Source organism: Quercus suber, unplaced genomic scaffold (assembly GCF_002906115.3).
Source record: "Quercus suber isolate HL8 unplaced genomic scaffold, Cork oak 2.0 scaffold_105, whole genome shotgun sequence".
NCBI classification, from domain to species: Eukaryota; Viridiplantae; Streptophyta; class Magnoliopsida; order Fagales; family Fagaceae; genus Quercus; species Quercus suber.
Window position 1 is genome coordinate 36,004 of NW_027069570.1, and position 20,604 is coordinate 56,607.

At 37.8% G+C, this 20,604-nt stretch overlaps 1 protein-coding gene across 1 annotated transcript; it reads left to right on the forward strand.

Annotated features, from left to right (window-relative positions):
* The first annotated feature begins 19,059 nt into the window (after positions 1–19,059).
* Positions 19,060–20,429, forward strand: LOC112025746 (replication protein A 70 kDa DNA-binding subunit B). The gene is made up of 6 exons (XM_065775094.1): positions 19,060–19,077; positions 19,163–19,298; positions 19,423–19,583; positions 19,673–19,793; positions 19,879–20,058; positions 20,147–20,429. Exons 2-6 carry the CDS (start codon positions 19,194–19,196, stop codon positions 20,342–20,344), a joined length of 765 nt encoding a protein of 254 aa, XP_065631166.1. The 5' UTR covers positions 19,060–19,077; positions 19,163–19,193; the 3' UTR covers positions 20,345–20,429.
* Positions 20,430–20,604: the final 175 nt, after the last annotated feature.

The following is a 20,604-nucleotide window of genomic DNA, read 5'->3' on the forward strand; positions in this document are numbered from 1 at the left end:
TTCGCTCCAAGGTGGTAAAAAACATGCCATATAGGGGGAGAGTGCTCAGAATATATGTAGGTTTGTGCTTGGGGGGTTGAAAGCCTTGACACATGTCCCGAGGTCCAGTGGCCTCGGATTGCGTGCATAAAAGCTAGGTTTCAGCCTAGTTTCATCTCATTTAGGTCTGCAATTTTCTGGGGTCTTCTTCTACCCTTTTCTTCACCCAAAACGTGTAGAAAACACTATTTTTTGCATAGATTCTCATCGGATTATCAGATTTAGCAAGATTCGTTCATGGATGCTTTTGGTGCTCACTTCTACAACACTTTGGTCAAGCTTGAGAGGGAGTCTTACTATGAGTAGAAGCTTAGGAGGTGGTGGAGCTCCTTTTCTTGTGGTGATTGAGCACTCATCTGGAAACTGCTTAGAGATGCTACTGCTCTTCTTCACACCACACTAGATTGGCATTTGTTGGAAGTCATTACCTCTTGTTGGGATTTTACTTTGAGATGTGTCACCATTGGAGATGTTGATTTGGTGCCTACCTTGGAGGAGTATGATCATTTTCTTTCTCTTTCTACCCTTCTGATCACTATTTTCGTTCCACTAGCACGGCCATGCTACCGCTAGAGACTCACTAATCTACTGGGCTTCAAGAGGCCCGTTGTGGAGGCGCTGACTTGGTATGGCAATGGGATAGGAGGGAGCATGTCCTTTGATTTCTTGCATGATTGGTTCCAATCATTGGAGTGCCCTATTGGTTATCGAGATGACTTTGTGGACTTAGAGTAGCGGTGGACATCCTACCGACGTCATGCCTTCTTGGTGGCCTTTTTTGGCATAGTGTTGTTTCCTTCATCATCAGGAGCTGTCAATTTTGCCGTTCTCCCTCTGGTGAGTGCCCTTCCTCATGGTGCCTCTTTCATTCCCACTCTACTGTCTAAGATTATTAGGTCCTTGTCTTTGTGTCGGGAGACTAGTAGGGGTAGGTTGGGTTGTTGTGTTAATGTGTTAAAGCTGTGGTTCTGTAGCCATCTGAGTGTCATTGCTAGGGATCATCCTATAGGCTTTGTGAGTAGGAATAGAGTCCGGGCTACTATAGTTCTTGATCTTCCTTTTTCTGGGGATACTGAGGGTTAGCTGAGATACTTGTGCATCCTGAGTCCCAATGACTAGACTTGGAGAGTCAAGTGGGGTATCACTAGATAACAGGGGCAGACCCATTGTGTTGGTTTTCTTGGCATTCGTTGGTGGGCATCTGGAGGTGCACGAGGTACATCCCAGGTATAGCCATGTGGTAGTTTGGGGTATCCAGCATATCGCTCGACTTAGTGATCTCTTCGTTATCACTTGCGAGTACAGGCTCGTAGATATCGATGTAGCAATGATAGGACGTGCCTCTGAGTTCTGGGAGGTGCGCAAGTTGAGCATTGACTTCCCCCTTTGTTCTAGAGATGACTAAGAGTGGTTCGCTACTAAGTTTAGAGTGTGGTGAGACACCAGAGATCGCAACTTTGTATTTGACTTATCATCACCAATCTCAGCCGAGCTGCCACTTCCAGCTGATGTTTTGAGAGACTATACTCTGGAGTTTGAGATCAAGGTTGAGAGGGCCTTTATATATCCGAGGGAGTGCCTGAGTGAGGCTGTTAGGGATAGAGACTGCTGTAAGGAACTAGTTGATACCCTTGTGAAGGATATTGAGGAGATGAATGGTGCACATGAGAGTGAGCTCGCTACTCTTAGGGTAGAGCTTGATTGGAGGGGACCAGCCCCTCTAGGCATAGAGGTGGAGTGTGTTCAACTGAGATCCCGGGTTACGGATTTAGAGGATGAGCTTGCAGGTCTTACTTGGAGGTTTGCTGCTTTGGATCACACTTGGGAAGAGGAAAGGGCTGTACTGGAGGCTAGCAGGGCTGAGGCTAATAGTAGGGTCAATAGCTTAGCATTGGAGCTAGTACAAGAGAAAGCCTACATCCATTCCACTTTGAGCATGGAGTATGGGCGAGATCGTGATGAGCCTAATGAGCCATAGTTGGCCTTTCGTTGCCTTCAGACTGAGCTGGCCAAGAGAGAGGAGGCTTTGAGAGTTGCTATTGTAGAGGTGGGCACCTTGTAGGCTTTGGTAGAGACTAAGAGACAAGGCTCTACTTCTGATTCCACGATGGAGAGGGAGCTGGTCCGTCTTCGACATTCACATGACAGACTTCAAGAGGTTGCTAGAGAACAGGGCTTTGATGTAGCTGGGTTACTTCACACTCATGCTCATGATGACCCGATTCTTCGCACTAGTTTTTGGAGATTGTGCCAAGCCGTGTCTGATCGCTTGGGCCATGTTTGAGTTACTGTTACTCATTTTTTTGTTTTGTTTTGTTTTGTTTTTGTTTTTGCTTTTTTTGTTTTTTGTTTTTTTTTTTTTTTTTTTTTTTTTTTTTTTTTTTTTTTTTTTTTTTTTTGTTTTTTTGTTTCTGCACATGCGCTATATAGTTAGTATCCCACCATATATGGAAAGGTCCTTCATAAATTGCTAGGCAATTGTGTAAGGCCTTTAGCTTTTTGTTTGAGTTCTTAAAGCATAGTCTAGTTTGTTAGGCATGCTTAGAAACTAAGAGATGGTGGAGAGAGATGTTTATGATGATATTTAGAATATATTTATGAGATGAGATTTCATGTTTTGGTATTAGAATGTATGAAAGAAATAGAATGGCACAATACAGGCATGTTAATGAATATGCAGGCAAATGCTTTGAAAATGCAAGATTATACAAATAAGTGATAGATGTAAAATTGATGCAAATCAATATCTTATTTTTCCAAGGATACATCCTGTTCTAGATGGATCTTTTGCTTTTCCCATTGAGGTACACTTCCCATTGGTATAAGTTAGAAAATCTTGACCAGCACACTAGGTCGTGGCAATATTGTAGACAGAAAGCAATCTCGAAGGTGTCTTCATATCTTGTCTTGGATGCTAGATCCCTCTAATTTTTTGATCTTGAGTAGAAATTCAAATAGGTGGAACTGACTGATTTTTTCTTTTAAGACGTGACCGAACCAAGATGGCTGCCTACGTACCTCCACTAGGAAGGATCAGATCATCACGTAGTTCAACTGACTTTTGATTGCCATAATTTTTTCCTAGACTGCCCTTTCGGGTTTTCAATCTACCATTTCGTATTTTCTCACGCTTTCTTTCTTTTGGCTCTCCTTTTGCGTAGGTTTCCCTTTCTTGTTTTCGCTCTACCTTTTTACATATTTTGTTGTTGTTGTGTTTTTTTTTTTTTTGACATCAAAATATAGAAATGAGGTGCACTGAGAGGCTCCTTCATGCAAATTACCATATAACATCATCAGAATTGGTGGGAAGATGAAAGTTATGCCCGTAGATGTCAGCTAGAATCAAGGCTGCTCTGAAAAAGGCCTTCTTTACCACATATAGGCCCTCGTAAGTTGGGGAAAACTTTCCTCTGTGATCAGGCATTGCCTGGTTGTGCTTCTTCAAGATTAGATCGCCTTCTTCAAGGACCTAAGGTCTAAATTTCTTGTTAAATGCTCGCTCGACGTGGCGTTGGTACAACTGTCCATAGCACATTGCGGTCATGTGCGTTTCGTCTATCATGTTTAGTTATTCATATTAGGAACGTGCCCATTTAGCTTCTGACAGCTTTATCTAAGATAAACTCCTGAGAGAAGGGATCTCTACCTCTACTGGAGGACGACCTCCATGCCATATACAAATGAATACGGGGTCGCACTCGTGGAAGTATGAACAGAAGTGTGATATGAAGCAAACGGCAAGTACTCGTGCCAATCTTTATATGTGTTTGTCATCTTCACCAAGATTTTCTTTATGTTCTTGTTAGCAGATTCCAATATACCATTCATTTGAGGGTGATAGGGAACCGAATTTCTGTGCTCAATCTTAAACTGTTGGTAGAGTTATTGGATCATTTTTCCATTTAGATTCGCCCCATTATCTGTAATGAGCTTTCTCGGCACGCTGTAACGACAAATAATGTTATGTTTCAGGAACTGGGCCACCACTGCTTGAGTGGCGCTTTTGTACGAAGCAGATTCCACCCACTTTGTGAAATAGTCGATGGCCACTAAGATGTTCTCACGACTGTTTGAAGCTTTTGGAATCACGAGTCCGATGACATCCATACCCTAGGCTGAGAAGGGCCATAGTGTTGCTAAAGAGTGCGAAGGCTGAGGAGGAGCATTCTTCCTGCCTTGATAGGATTGGCAACGGTGGCATGTCCTCACGTGTTTAATGCAATCATTTTCCATGGTGAGCCAGTAGTAATCGGCTCTCATAATCTTGGGGGCCAATAGGGGTCCACTTGCATGAGCTCTAAGTAAGCCTTCATGCATCTCTTCCATCAAATGATTAGCCTCGAAGGCATCTACACATCGGAGAAAGGTAGAATCGTGGTTCCTTTTGTACAAGACTTCCCCACTTAGGAAAAATTGGTAGGCCATGTGCTGGATAAACTTTTTTTCACTATCCGTTGCACTGGATGGGTATTCATTGTTCTTGATATAAGCCTTGATATCATGGTACCATGGCTTTCCATCGGCTTCGACTTCGACATTCATGCATTCTTCGATGTCCATGCAATAGGCTGGAATGCCACAGACTTCTATGCACAATCGCTGCATATCATCTCCTTCTGATAACTTGACCATGCTAGCCGAGGTAGCCAAGGCATTTGCAAACTAGTTGTATGCTTGGGGAAAATAGGCAAATGTGATGTTTCAGAACTTCGAAATCAAGTGCTAATGCATTTTTGATACGAAATCAGCTTGGGGTCTCAGGCTTGCCATTTTCCTTCGATTTAGGAGATGATCAACAAGGAATCTCCAAAGATGCTCAAGTCATAGGTGCCGAACTCTAGGGCCACTTGTAGGCCGACTATGCATGCTTCGTATTTTGTGATGTTGTTGGTGCAATCAAAATTTAGCTTGACTGAAATAGGGATTTGCTGGCCCTTAGGGGAAACTAAGACTGGTCCCACTCCATTTTCAGTAGAATTGGCGACTCCATCAAAATAAAGCTTCCAACTTCACAGTTCCACACTATCTAGTTCTAGCTCTAGTGCCATGACATCCTAATCAGGGAAAAGGGATTCTGAAAGTTCTGGATCATTTAGTGGCTGATCTACTAGGTAATCGGCTATGGCCTTGCCCTTGATGGCCTTTCTCGTCACAAACACAATGTCGAACTTAGAGAGCAACATTTGCCAATGGGAGATCTTCCCTGTAAGAGCTGGCTTTCAAAAATGTACTTAATGGGATCTATGTGAGAAATGAGTTGCGTGGTGTAGTAGAGCATATACTGCCGCAACTTGCGTGATGCCCACGCTAGGGTGCAACACGTCTTTTCAATGGTGATGTAGTTGATCTCATAACTGGTGAACTTCTTGCTTAAGTAGTAAATCACCCTTTCTTTCTGGTCAAGCTTAGTCGATTGGCCCAACATGTAGCCCATGGAGGTTTCTTGTACCACTAGGTAGAGGATCAACAGATATCCCGATGTCGGGGGAACTAGAACAGGAGGGTTCAACAAATACTGCTTGATCCTGTCAAAGGCCGCTTGGCACTCGTCTATCCATTCTATCTTTTTGTCTTTCTTCAAGAGCTTGAACAATGGATCATATGTGGTGGTCAACTGCGCTATGAAGCGAGCTATGTAATTGACTTTGCCTAAAAAGATGCAAATCTGTTTCTTAGTTTGAAGTGTTGGCATGTCCCAAATGGGTTCGACTTTGCTGGGTCCACTTTGATTCCTCTTTGGTTGACTATGAAGCCAAGCAATTTCCCTGAACTAGCTTCGAAGACGCACTTGTTAGGGTTTAGTCTCAACCTGTACTTGATAAGGCGCTTGAAAAACTTTCTCTAATCTACCAAATGATTCCTGGCAGTGCGGGATTTGGCATTCATGTCGTCTATGTAGACTTCAATCTCTTTATGCGTCATATCATGGAACAAGGTTACCATGGCTCATTGAGAAGTAGCACCAGCGTTCTTTAAGCCGAATGGCATGACATCATATGCATAGGTTCCCCAATGAGTGGTGAATGCTGTCTTGGTAGTGGTATTATCAACCAAGGTATCGATATGTGGCAATGGAAAATTATCCTTAGGGCTGGCCCAGTTCAAATCTCTGTCATCAATGCACATGCGTACTTTCCCATCTTTCTTAGGCACATGAACAATGTTGGCGATCCAATTTGAGTAGGCTATCATGGTAAGGAAACCGGCTTTCAATTATTTTTCTACTTCTTCTTTGATCTTCAAAATGATCTCAAATTTCATCCTTTGAAGGGCTTGCTGCACGAGAGGGAAATCATGCTTAACTGGAATTTTGTGCACGACAATCTCAGTATCCAACCTTGGCATATCTTGGTAGGACCAAGCAAATATCTCTCTAAACTCTTTGAGTAGCGTTGTAAGCTTATGTTTCTAGTCTTTAGGAAATTTCACCCCAATCTTAATGGGTTTTTTTGTTCTCGCCTTCGTTAGTAAGGTTAACCACTTCTGTCTCTTCTATGTTAGGCTTGGACCCTTCACTTTCTCTGTTTAGAGCCTCCAAAATATCACAAGGAAAACTTGGAATTTCCTCTAACCCTTCAATATCATGTTCCAACTCTATTGTCTCATTCATGTCATCAATATCCTCGTTATGGCAACAGGACAATGTACCCACTTGGGAATCAAAATAGATCCTATAGAATGGAACATATACAAGGAAACACAAGACAATTTGCACACACATATTCATAGGAAAGCAAATAAAGAGATAAATGCAAGGATTTCCTAAATAATACGTTGGATAATTTCATTAATGGATTATAGATAGGGGGATAACAAAGTTCATGCCTGATAATGATAAAAAGGGAATTTTTTTTTGGGAAAATAAATTGGGAAAATGCAAACAAGGAATGCAAGAAATAGGAAATAAACATGCAAAACAAACTAGATATGTTATTCCAAGTCTTTCGAGCAATTGGAGGACCCAACCACATGATGATGGAATACTCCTTACTTAGCCAGTGCAACCATAAAGTAGGGCTTGATAGTCCAATGGCCAACTGTCTCGCTTGGCACACAGGGCCTAATGGTAGAAGTCAGATCATCCCTTGGGATATGATGGTATTCGTTGAGAATTCTTCCGGGCATAAGCGGATGAGACAAGTGATAGAAATAAATGTGTATGCAGCGGAAAATTAACGGATCTACATCATTCGAAGTTGATAACATGCGTTAAGTAAATTTCAGAATTAGAGAACAAGTGAGTGTACCTTAAAGCAGTGAATTTCAAAAACGAAGATTGAAGCACTTAGGAATAATTTTAATCTTCACTCCAATTCCACTAACGCCCTAGAAGTGTGGACTCTCAATTGGTTACAAAGGGATGATTAGAGAGTGACATACACTCACTTCCATACTATTACAATATTGTTTTTCTTACACAGAAAAATCTGTACATTTTTCCCTTTGTATCTAATAAATTATCTAATTGGGTTGGCCTTTTGGGCCTTTCCAATTGGGCTTAAGTGTGTGGCTTGGAGTGGGACCAAAAGGGACCAATAAGATATTAGCTCCAATGGGCTTTGGGCTTTTCTGTCAACTCTTAACAAGTCCAAAGTTACCATTAACTATATTTAATACTACTATATAAATATAGTTGCACTCTAGGCCTTATCTATAAATTATATCCCAAGACTTTATTATATATTAAACCCCTTCATAAAATATTCGTAGTAATACAAAGTCATTAATGTAGACTGCCACTTTGTAAATTACTACATCTTAATCCTCAGTACCCGGTTTAATCCTTTTAAATTATTCATCATATATTTATGAAATTCAATTCCATAAATATATACTTTAGTCTTATTAAAGTGGTTAGGCCTAACTCTCTGAATAACAAACTCATTAAACTTATCTCAAGGAAATACTTTATATCTCCATTAAGAGACTATAAATTCCATCTTGAGAATACATGTTCCATCAACACTAAATGTGGCTGCCCAACATACTGAGGTTTTGACCATTACTATAGATCTCACTCCTGATATATCAAAGCAACCTACACCTCATGATCAGGTCCATTATTCTCTCAGGATTAAGAGTTCATGCAAATACAAGTTGTGAGATTTATTATTCATTTGACAGTCATTAGGAAAATAATAAATCTCACAGCAGTCCAGTTCAATATGTCTTAACTCTTAAAATATATTAACACATCAACCAGAAGTCTCCACTTCCATGATCAAGACAAATCATCGTGATTGATATGTTATAGTCTTCGTAGATGAAATGCCCAATTTCATCACCGACTACGAACTATAATTCTGAGTTTACAAAGAACTTGTGATTTATATCTTCTGTGATTTTTCACATAAATCACATACTATGCATCTCATGGACCAAATGATAATGTCCTAATATTCATGTTACCATTATTTCAGATAATAATAAAAAAAATTCATTAAACACAATATTAAGTCATACATAATGTCATATACAATGTCAAACTTAATATCATACATAGCATCATATAATAAGATTTAAGGGCACTAATCCTAACAACAAGCTAGATCTGATTCCTCCTCGTATGATTCTTGTGCCACTTCTAATCTAATGACCTCGACCAGAGACAAAAAAGTGACCCTGATGTGGGAATAGACATCCCTTGGCCAATGCACTTCCTTTTCTTTCCTTTAGAAGCCTGGAAAAGTTTTTCATCATAGCCCAGACCGAAACCTCCTTTGTTGTCTAGGAGTTCAATCAAAGAAGTCTTCTCATGTCCTACAGCATCGAGGCCTTGGCCTAACTAATAGCCAGAATTGAACATCTCCTTTGTAGCCATTAAAGTAGCAGAGGGCCATGCTGACTTGAGTTCTGAACCTCTGGAAATCATGGAAACTAGTTCGAAACTGTGAAAAGTTGCCTCTGGAAAGGCAGTAGCACAAATATAGGAGATAAAAGTCTCCATGAAGAAAGTCAGAGGTTCTTCAACCATAATAGTGATCAACGAACCCTCGGATGGAAACTTGAGCCTCCAGTAAGGGTAGAAGCAACTGCACCTGCCATATGTAGCCTAGGCCTCCCTAGGAGCATATTATATGAGGAATCCACCTTGATGACCTGGAAGTTGGCCATGGAAAACATGGGCCAATTCCAATTGATAATTCAATCTCGCCTTGCACCTCCCGAGGAGTGAGATCAAAGGCTTTAATGATCATAGTGGTAAGGCAGATAAGAGAGGTATCCACATTCAAACGCTTTATAGTAGACATCGGGCAAACATTCAGGGCTGACCTATTGTTAATCAGTACTCTAGAGATGATCATATCTTCACATTTTACCATAATATGCATGGGCAAAGTATGCTCTCTACCCTCTGGTGGTAGCTCATCATCTGTAAAGGAAATTTGGTTGGTGGCCAACACCGTCGAGACCATATCCTTAAAGGAAGATTCTGTGGCACTTGTAGGAACACATGTCTCTTACAAGAATTTCAAAAGAGCCTTGCGGTGGACATTAGAGGATAGCAGTAGTACCTATTGGATAAATACATGTTTGTATCGCATACAAAACATATGCAGCGGAAAATTTATGGATCTACTTCATTCGCAATCGATAACAGGTACCATGTAAATTTCAGAGTATAAGAACAAGAGAGTGTACCTTGGTGCGGTAAAATTCAAAACCAAAGATTAACAGTACTCGGGAACACTTTTAATCTTCATTCTAATTCCATTTATGCCCAAGAAGTGTGGTCTCTCAATCAGTTTATATGTATGTGTTCAAGGGAGAATAAGAGAGTGTCCAACACTCACATACAAACCATTTCATTCCACTCTCAGTGTCATACAAAAATCTGTATGATTCTCCCTTTGTATCTAATTGATTATCTATTTGGGCTAGCCTTTTGGGCCATTCCAGTTGGGCTTAAGTATGTGGCTTGGAGTGGAACCAAAAGGGAACAAATAAGACACTAGTTCCAATTGGCCTTGGGTTTTTCTGTCAACTCTTGACAAATCCAAAGTTACCATTAATTATATTTAATATCACTATATAAATATAGTTGCACTCTAGGCCTTATTAATAAATTATATCTCAAGACTTTATTATACGTGCCACCCCTTCATAAAATATTCGTAGTAATACAAATTCATGAATGTAGACTGCCACTTTTAAGATTACTACATCTTAATCCTTGAATATTCGGTTTAATCTTTTAAGTTATTCATCATATATTTATGAAATCCAATTTCATAAATATATACTTTAGTAACTCCTTACTAAAGTAGTTAACCTCACATTCTAAATAACCAAATCCATTAAACTTATCTCAAGAGAATATTTTATATTTTCGAGATTATGAATTCCATCTTGAGAATATATGTTCCATCAACACTAAATGTGGCAACCCAACATATTGAGGTTTTGATCGTGACTTTAGATCTCACTCCACATATATCAAAGTAACCTACACTTCATGATTAGATCCATTATTCTCTCAAGATTAAGAGTTCATGTAAATAGAAGTCGTGAGATTTATTATTCATTTGACAGTCGTTAGGAGAATAATAAATCTCACAATGGTCCAGTTCAATATATCTTAACTCTTAAAACATATCAATATACCAACTAGAAATCTCCACTTCCATGATCAAGACAAATCATCTTAGTTGATATGTTATAGTCTTTGCAGATGAAATGCTCAATTTCATCACCGACTACGAACTATAGTTCTGAGTTTACAAAGAACTTGTGACTTATATCTTTTGTGACTAAATCACATACTATGCATTTCATGGACTATGTGATAATGTCTGAATATTCATGTTACAATTATTTCAGATAATAATAATAAAACAACTTTATTTAACACAATATTAAGTCATACATAATGTCATAAACAATGTCACACTTAATATCATACATAGCATCATACAATAGGATTTAAGGGCAATAATCCTAACAATCTTCCACTTGCCCTAAAGACTATTGTGCACTAATCTAACTCCCATTCCCTCCAAATGTGACTCGAAAGTCCTTTAAGGCAAGGTTTTAGTAAATGGATTTGCTAGATTGTTTGCACTTTCAATCTTTGCTACCACCACATCTCCACGAGCAACAATATCTCGAATGATATGACACTTCCTTTCAATGTGCTTTCCTTTCTTATGATTCCTTGGATCTTTAGATTGTGCAACTGCTCCACTGTTGTCACAAAACAATGTGATTGGAACTTGCTCCATTCTCATTACAACAAGGTCAGAAAGGAATTTCTTGAGCCATATAGCTTCTTTTGCTGTCTCACAAGCAACAACATATTCTGCCTCCATGGTGGAGTCTGCAATATAAGACTGCTTAATACTCTGCCAACTTATGGCTCTACCTCCCAAGGTGAAAATACATCCTTATGTGGATTTTTTGAAATCTAGATCTAATTGAAAGTCTGAATCAGTATAGCCAATAGGTATCAAATCCTCACTTCGGTAAACAAGCATATGATCTCTCGTTCTCCGTAGATACTTGAGAATATGCTTTACAGCTTGCCAATGTTTTGGTCTTGGATTTGATTGATATCGGCTGACCATGCCAACTGAATAGCAGATATCTGGTCTAGTACAAAGCATGGCATACATAAGACTTCCCATTGTAGAAGTATAAGGAATTTGTCTTATCAAATCTTCTTCCTCTTAAGTCTTAGGTCTTTGGTCATCAGACAGAGGAACTCCGTGTCTAAAAAGAAGTAATCCATTCTTGGAGTTTTGCATGCTAAACCGTTCTAGAACCTTATCTATATATCCAGCTTGTGATAAGCCTAACTTCTTATTCTTGCAATCTTGCCAAAGCTTGATCTCTAGAATAAAGTTAGCCTCACCCAAGTCCTTCATATCAAATTGGCTTGACAACCAAATTTTTATCGATGACATTACCCTTACATCATTTTCAATGAGCAGAATATCATCAACATAAAGCACTAGGAACATTATTACTTTATCTCGATGTCTTTTGTACACACATGGTTCATCAAGATTTTGCTCAAAACCAAATGACTTGATTGTTTGATCAAATCTGATGTTCCATAATCTAGATGCTTGCTTAAGTCTATAAATGGACCTTTTCAACTTGCATACCATATGTTCTTGGTTCTTAGCTATAAAACCTTTCGGTTGCATCATATAGATTTCCTCTTCAAGATTGCCATTAAGAAATGCAGTCTTGACATCCATTTGCTAAATCTCATAATCAAAATGAGCAGCAATGGATATGAGAATTCTGATAGATTTAAGCATTTCTACTAGAGAAAAGGTTTTATCATAATTAATACCTTCTTTTTGTGTATACCTTTTCGCCACTAGCCTTGCTTTAAAGGTTTCAACCTTTCCATCTATCCCTCTCTTTCTCTTGTAAACCCATTTGCAACCAACAGGTTTAATGCTGTTAGGCGCCTTTACAAGATCCCATACTTGATTGGAATACATGGAATCTAATTCAGATTTCATAGCTTGGACCCAATAATGTGCATCTATATCACTCATTGCCTCTTCATAAGTGTAGGGATCCGATTTAGCCTCTTCAAAGATAGCTTCATAAGTTTCTCCCAAGCCTATGAATCTTATAGGAGGCCGAACAATTCTCCCACTACGATGAGATACCTGTGTACTAGACATCTTATGAGTAGTATCTTGCGATGTATCTAATACAACCATATCATCCCTAGTTTCATCCATTGGTTGTTCATTAACAGGTTCATTCATTTTAGATAATACAACTCTACTTCTAGGAGTAAAATTATTCATATAGTCATTTTCCAAGAATTTGGCATTTGTGCTAACAAATACTTTATTATCTTTATGACTATAGAATAAAATGCCAACAGTTCTTTTTGGATACCCTACAAAGAAAACCACTTCTGTTTTAGACTATAACGTGTCAGACTTTCTCCTTTTAACACATGTGCTGGACAACCCCAAATATGGAGATGTCTCATACTAGGCTTACGCCCATTCCACAACTCCACAGGTGTTTTAGGAATAGACTTCAAAGGTACTAAATTTAGAAGATACATTGCAGTATTTAAGGCATATCCCCAAAAAGAAATAGGTAGAGTTGAATAACTCATCATAGACCTAACCATATCTAAAAGAGTCATATTCCTTCTTTCCGTTACACCATTTTGTTGTGGAGTTCCAGGTGTAGTCAATTGGGATACAATCACATTTTTAGTTAAGTAATCCTTAAAATACCCAAGAAGGTATTTGCCACCTCGATCAAATTGAATGGCCTTTATGTGTTTATCTAATTGATTCTCAACTTCAGCCTTACTCTTTGAACTTTTCAAAGGCTTCTGACTTCCGTTTCATTAGGTACACATAACCACATCTAGAGTAATCATCAGTGAATGTGATGAAATACTCATAGCCACCTCTTGCTTGGATTGACATAGGACCACATACATCAGAATGCACTAGTTCTAGCAAATCTTGTGCTCTTCTACTTTTTACATTAAAAGAACGTTTTGTCATTTTACCTTCCAAACAAGATTCAAAAACTAGAAATTCATCAAAGTCCATGGGCTCTAAGAGTCCATCTTTGATCAGTCTTTGAATCTTATTTGAATTAATATGACCCAAACGCAAGTGCCAAAGATATGCATCACTAGTATAAGGAAACTTTTTCTTTAATAATTTCACATGTGAGTTATTATCTAATTCAGAATCATATAATTCATGCTTATCAGGAGTTAAAATATAAAGACCATCCATAATATTGCTATAATAGATAAACACTTTATCCTTCTTTATTACAACATTCTCTTTTAGGATAACACAATATCCATGTTTACCTAAGTAAGTAGCAGAAATTAAATTCCTACAAACATTAGGTACATACAAACAGTTTTCTAATATTAGAACTCTAGATTTGAAACTATGCATATTTCTATAATTGAGATGAGTCACATTATCTAGTGATAATTGTATATGCCTTGGTTGAATTGATCATTGAAGCTTCACATTAGACTAAGGTCTATCTCATTTTTGATACCCAAACACATCTCACATGTCTATGTTCAATGAATGTCATATTCATTTGTGTGATTGTACTTGATTAAATGTTTTTTCACATGCTCAATCTTTGTTGATTAAACACAAAAAGATTTTTGAGTGTTTTAGTTTGTTTTTGGAAAGTATTTTGTTTTATAAAAATTGCCAAAACTTCAAAAATAGTGTTACTCTATTCTGGTGACTCAGTCGCAGGTCAGTCCAATCGCATGCCCTCAGTCGCGAACATTACTTAGAAGGTCTTCACGACTCACTGGTGGGTTAATGTCCCAGTCACGAAAAATACTTAGAATATTTTTCAAAATTTGGGTTTTTATGTTTCTCGCGGCTTAGTGTGGCGAATTATTCGCGGGTGGAAGGTCCAGTCGCGAGGGGTACACAGAGATTTTCGCGGCTTACCTCACAACTTTCTTGCAAGTAGACCTTCCAGTCGCGAAAAACACTTAGAAAATTTTTCAAATTCTTGTTTTTATGTGTTCTAGCGGCTGGCCCTGGCGACTTGCACGCGGCTTGACTCAGTCGCGAAAATCGCGTGTTTTGCGCTTTAAGGGCAGTTTTAAAACTTTTCAGTTTTCTCTCGAACTTTTGTGACTGTTCGTTGTCTTCCCCATTTCAACTCTCTCTCAAACTCACCGTGTCACTCTAAAAAAACCTCTATTTTTGCATCATTTCAACTTCAAATTTTCAAGAAAAATGTATGGGTTTTCTTATTCTCATCTAATATTTCATGAGTATAGTTGTGTTTTCCTGATTTGTGAGTTGTTATTGTGTTTTGAGAAATATAGTGTTTGAACATGGGTATGGTTTATTTTGTTGAATGAGGTTAATTGAGTGTTGGTGATATTGACTGTTAGATGCTTATCTCACAGTTTTTTTTTTCCTGATGGTGTTTGTGTTCTGAGTTGTGTTTCATGTCTGTGTTGCTCTATTCATATCATGTTCATGATAGAGTGTCACAATGACAGTTATTTTTGACTGTGTGATGTTCATTGATTACTTTGTACTGAGTTGTAACTGAACAATCATCATTTTTGGTCACCTATTGCATTCTTAAATATACAATGCTTTAGCGTTGCGTATGATTACTTGGTGCTGACTTGGTTCATGTTCTGTGATTAAGTGAGATCTCACTCTGAAGTTCATTGTGATTTTTTTTTTCTAAATCTAATCAAGTTGATGTTTGTGTCTTGTGGTGTTGCATTTGGTTCTTTGCTCTGTGTCTTTTCTTCTGTAGATGTCACGCTGTTCCTCTAAAGGAAAAGATGTTGTAATTGATGTTCCATCCCCTGTTTCTAAGCAGACTCATTGCTTGACTCAATCGTCTCAAGAGTTAAATAGTGAGAGATTCAGGACTCCTCTTGATTCATAGACTTACTCGAGCATTTTTGTAGATGCTCCTACTATTGTGGAATGTATAGTACGATTTGATACCTTGGGAACAACATTTATCCCTAGGATTTTTGAATCAAGAGATTAGGCTGATTTGTTCGGAAATTTCGAAGACCCGATTGAAGAATTGGTTAAGGAATTATACTCTAATGCCAGATACACCGGAGTAGAGTTAAAATGTTGGGTAAGAGGAACAGAATTCTCAATCGATCAAGACTACATCATAAAGGTTCTTCGCATTACCAGACCAACAAATGTGGACCTCACTCAGTATGATGACAAACTACTTCAAGCACAAGACATTCTTCAAGTTCTTGGGCCTAATCATGAAGTTTAAAGCAAGGGCTCATCTATAGGCACTGCACAGTTTACGCCTGAACTGACGACTCTAAAATTGATCATGTTCTCCAACCTCTACCCATTGTCTAACACCGCCTTCATCAATCTTGGAAGAGCACAATTTCTATGTGATCTCATTACCAGCGTTTCAATTGACATCTGTGCGCACATCTTTCAAACAATTGGGAAAGCAACAACTCGATCAGTAGCCCGAACATGTATTCCTTTTTGTAGTCTCATCATGAAGATCATGCTTCGTGAAGGTGTCCATTCACCAACAGATGGAAAAATTGCACCACGTCATCGACCAATATCCATGGTAACTTTCCGAGCAAGCAGGAGTCACTCCTCTAAAGCACCTAAGAGTGAACCATTCACTCATGTCACTCAATCTGGTCATGATTCAGCTACACCTGTGCATACCGAGACTATTTCTCCCATTCCTTCTGAGATGCAAACAACTGGCACTCCATCTACATCTAGCTCACAAGCTGACCGATTAAGCACTTTGATTGAAAGTGTATCTCAGAGGATTTCTGGTTTAGAACGACTCCTCAACTCCGCCAACAACCAAGTTCAAATGCGTCTCAAATCCATTGAGACACTGTTAGATACTATTCAGCAAAAGCTAGAAAAAAGTCTTTAGCTATTCGTGACAAAAAGGGGGAGATAGAGATAGCATACAGTAAGGGGGAGAGCAACACAAGAAGGAGAAGTGTGCATACTGAAAGGGGGAGTTGTCTTATTTATAGCTATTTGCTTGCTGTTTTTATAAACTATACTCTTGTGTGGATATGGATAGTACTTTGGTTAAACGTCTTGGTACATTGGTATTATATATATAATGATATTTTCAGTTTAAGTTTTGGTTTGTACCTTTTGCTTTTGTAAGTTTTTAAGGTGTTTGTACCCATGCTCTGTTGCTTTTGTACTTGTTATTAAATTTCATGGATTTTCTTTAAGTACGTCACACTTGTGCCTTTTGTTGGATTTATATCATTAATGCAATTACCTTGTGTTGTTGTATTGGTTGAGTGTTGGACATGCAAATGATACTTTGCAATTGAGCTTATTAGCTTGCATGTCCAAATGTTCATTCCATGTGTAAATGAGCATTGTGATCACTGTTTATAGTGATTGTTCATTTTTTATCAAGCTATGGTTTATTACTTATTTTCATTTTTCTTGATCGCATTGTGCTTTGTCCATATGCATTACAAGTTTTCTGCATACAATGATCATATTGTGTTGTTGTGTTTCAGGAGATACTTGTTCTTATGGTTCAAGAGTTTCACAGATTCTAGAGTTAGGTGTGAGTGAGTTTTGATCAACTGTTCCCAACTCACGCGTTAAGTCTAGAGTTTGTTGTAGGGTTTTGTCATAGAATAGCCAAAGGGGGAGATTGTAAAGTTGAATTTAATCAACTATCTTGTTTGCTTTATTCTGTACCAATTTGCTTGTAATTCAGCACTTAAAAACCCTGTATTTAGGTGGGAATCATGTAAGGGTAGTGTGTGAGAGAATATGAAGAAACGCTTAAGAATGTGTAGTGAAGCAGGGACTCGCGACTGGATCTCACGGGTGGCTCGCGACTGGTAAGCCGCTAGATGATGAAAACGAGCAAAGCATGCAGAGAAGCTGAACCGTCATGCCAGCTGTTGCACTACAGAACAAAAAGTCCAGACTGGCCATTCAGTTAACTCGTGGCTTAAACTCGCGACTCAGTCAAGTCACGAGGTTAAGTTGCCAGCCAGCTCTGTTTTGGAAAAACTGACTCTTCGCATTCCTTTCTCACCCTAGTATAAATACCATTTATACCCACGAAATGTAGAGAGCTTCCAGAGAGAATTTTGAGAGAGAAACCCTAGAGAAAAATAAGATTGATTCATCCACAATCTTTACATAGAGACTTTTTAAATTCCTTTACTCTCACCCTCTTCATTGTTACATCCTTGAGAAGTTCTTACCTAAATACTTTTCTCACCATATCCACATTTGTAAGAAGGCTATTTGGTGCTTTGGGAAGCAGTTAGGAAGGGACCAATGGTTATTGGTTGATGCTATGGGCTAATAGCGGAATCCAGTAAGCTAAAGAAGACAAAAGTTTGGTGCAACCTCATTGGAGCAAGAAGCTTGGAGGGCTTAGGTACACTAGGTAGATTAGGCTTGGAGGGTCTTCTGCTGTTCATGTATCCCAACTTCATTCTTTAGTGGATTATTGGCCGCTTCGAGGGCGACAGAGAGGTTTTACGCCGAGGGGTTTGGTTTCCTCTTCGATAACACATCGCTGTGTTGTCCTTATGTTTGCATCTCTCTTTCCTTAATCTTTACCATTTAATTTCTGCTGTAGATGTGATTTTAATTGGTTTAGATTATTTATCAATTTTGTTATTAGCTTGTGTTCATATTCCGCACATGTATTGGTTGACATTAAGTTTGAATTGATAATTTTGTAATTGGAGGTGTAAACGTTCATAGTGTTTTACGCGCTATTTGAACATTCAGTTCACTTAGAATCTGTCAACTTTGGAGAATTCGTCCATCCACTTCTCCTTTGTCCGAACCGTCCATCATTTCATCTATTCTTACCAGTCCATTCATTTAATGTCGTCGCCTTTGGCTATTAGGGGAGAATGAATCTGTCGACCTTAATTTTATCCTCTCCACTACTCATGGATCGAAAAATCGAAGTTAAAATGATTGAAATATCATGAATGCATCTTTGGGTTAGAAAGTGTTGAACTAGCCCACATTCGAGGCCCGTGACTCTTTGGTTCGTGGTCCGATCCTCAAAAATCTAGAAGCTTTAGATAACAGGATGTAAGATCTGTCCAACGCCACCAAAATCGTTCAAATCGGAGTTTGGGAAGGTTTTCATCCAAGCATGCAAAGAAGTGGGCCTGAAAACACAAAAGAAGAAATAGCTAACATCATGGGTGCACCCATTTTTTCAGCTTCTGTTTTTATAATGTGAAAGGCCCCGTTTGCTCATAAATAATAATAATAATAATAATAATAACTAGTCACTAACCCGTGCGACGCACGGGCTAGTTTTAAATAAAATGTTTGGACCAACTAGGTACACTGGTCTTTTTTATACATAAACAAATAGTTTATCATCTCTCAAAGCCGCAACTGTTTTAGGCTGAAGCATCTCCCAACAGTTTTTTATTTGCACATATTAGGAAAATGTCCCAATACCATATCTTTTTGCTATGTTTTTTTATATTTGTCAATTTCATTTATTTCATGAGACCGCTGAATTCAAATATCAGTAAGTGCTTTGTTTTGGATTCACATTTTTATTATATTTACAGTCTCTACAATACTACGTCTAATATCTTTATGTAATATAATAGGCTGGTGGAAAATAACCAACCAATAGTACAAATGCCAAAGCAATTCAAACCACAAGTGACAATTCAAGAAGAGATGAACATCAACAGAAGAACCATAAGTGAAATAAAAAATATTATGTGGGACTCTGATAATGAGGTAAGAAAAAAAAAATACCTTCAACAATATTGTGTCCTTAACATTGCTTTATGTATTATAGACTTGCTTTTACAAAATCTAACTATAAAATTGTGAATTCATTGATATTAAATTCAATTTCCAGGAAACTATCTTTACCTGTCAAGGAAAGATTATAAACATTGACATAGATAATTCTGGTTGGTACTTTATCTTTTGCGAAATATGTCGTAAAAAGGTAAAATCAAGAGATAAATTTTTATGGTGCGACAATTGCAACAAAAAGGCATGCTTCCCAATCCCAAGGTACAGAAAATAAAAATGTTTACTTTTTATATTAAAATACACAACAACTAATATGATGTTAACATTATATATGTCATTTCTTTTATCAGGTATAGAATTCAATCAAAGGTTGAAGATAGCTCAGGAATGGCCACATTCATTTTATTTGATTCAGAAGCAGAAAAATTACTCAACATATCAGCCAAGGACCTTTTGAACAAATCTTTAGAGGTGAGAATGTGGAAGATAAAATTAGTATTTAATATTTACTAAACTTTACTTGAGTGTACAATTTAAAAAATTTTACTTTTATTAGGAGCCCGATGAAGTCATCCTTCCTGTGCAAATAGAAAATCTGAAAGGAAAACAATTTGTTTTCCAAATACAACTAAATGACTATAATCTTAACTATGGATGGGAATTATACACCGTCAAGAAACTTTTTGACTCTTTTCAAGAAACTGACAAAACAATTCAGCTTGATAAAATGACAGAAGTAAGTATTTTTTAATTTAGCAAAATTACAAATATAATATTTAAGATGTATATGTTCTAATACATTCCTCAATCTATTCTATTGCCAGGTTTACATCAGTGATACTTCAAATGAATGTAGCAACAACTTATCAATTGAAGAAGATGGTGATTGTACAAAAATTCAAAAACTTGATGTTCAAAGCAATGTGCAACTTACACCAACATCTGTACTCAAGGAAAACAAAAGGGCATATTCAGGGACTACCACAAAGCAACAAAGGAAGAAGATACAAAAAACACTTTAAACTTGTCTTTCAATCTCTAAGATTTTTTATGCACAATTTGGTTTTAATGGATTTGTGATTTTGGTACTAAAGACGTTTTGAACAATTTTTAATGGTTTTTAGGAATTTTTTTTGCTTTTATGCACAATTTGGTTTTAAATTGAAACAAAGAGGAATTAAACTCTTATATTTAGTTATTTGAGGATACAACTTTACTTCAACGTTCTTAAAATATAATGAATACATTGAATATTTAGTGAAAGACAAGTTTAAAGTGTTTT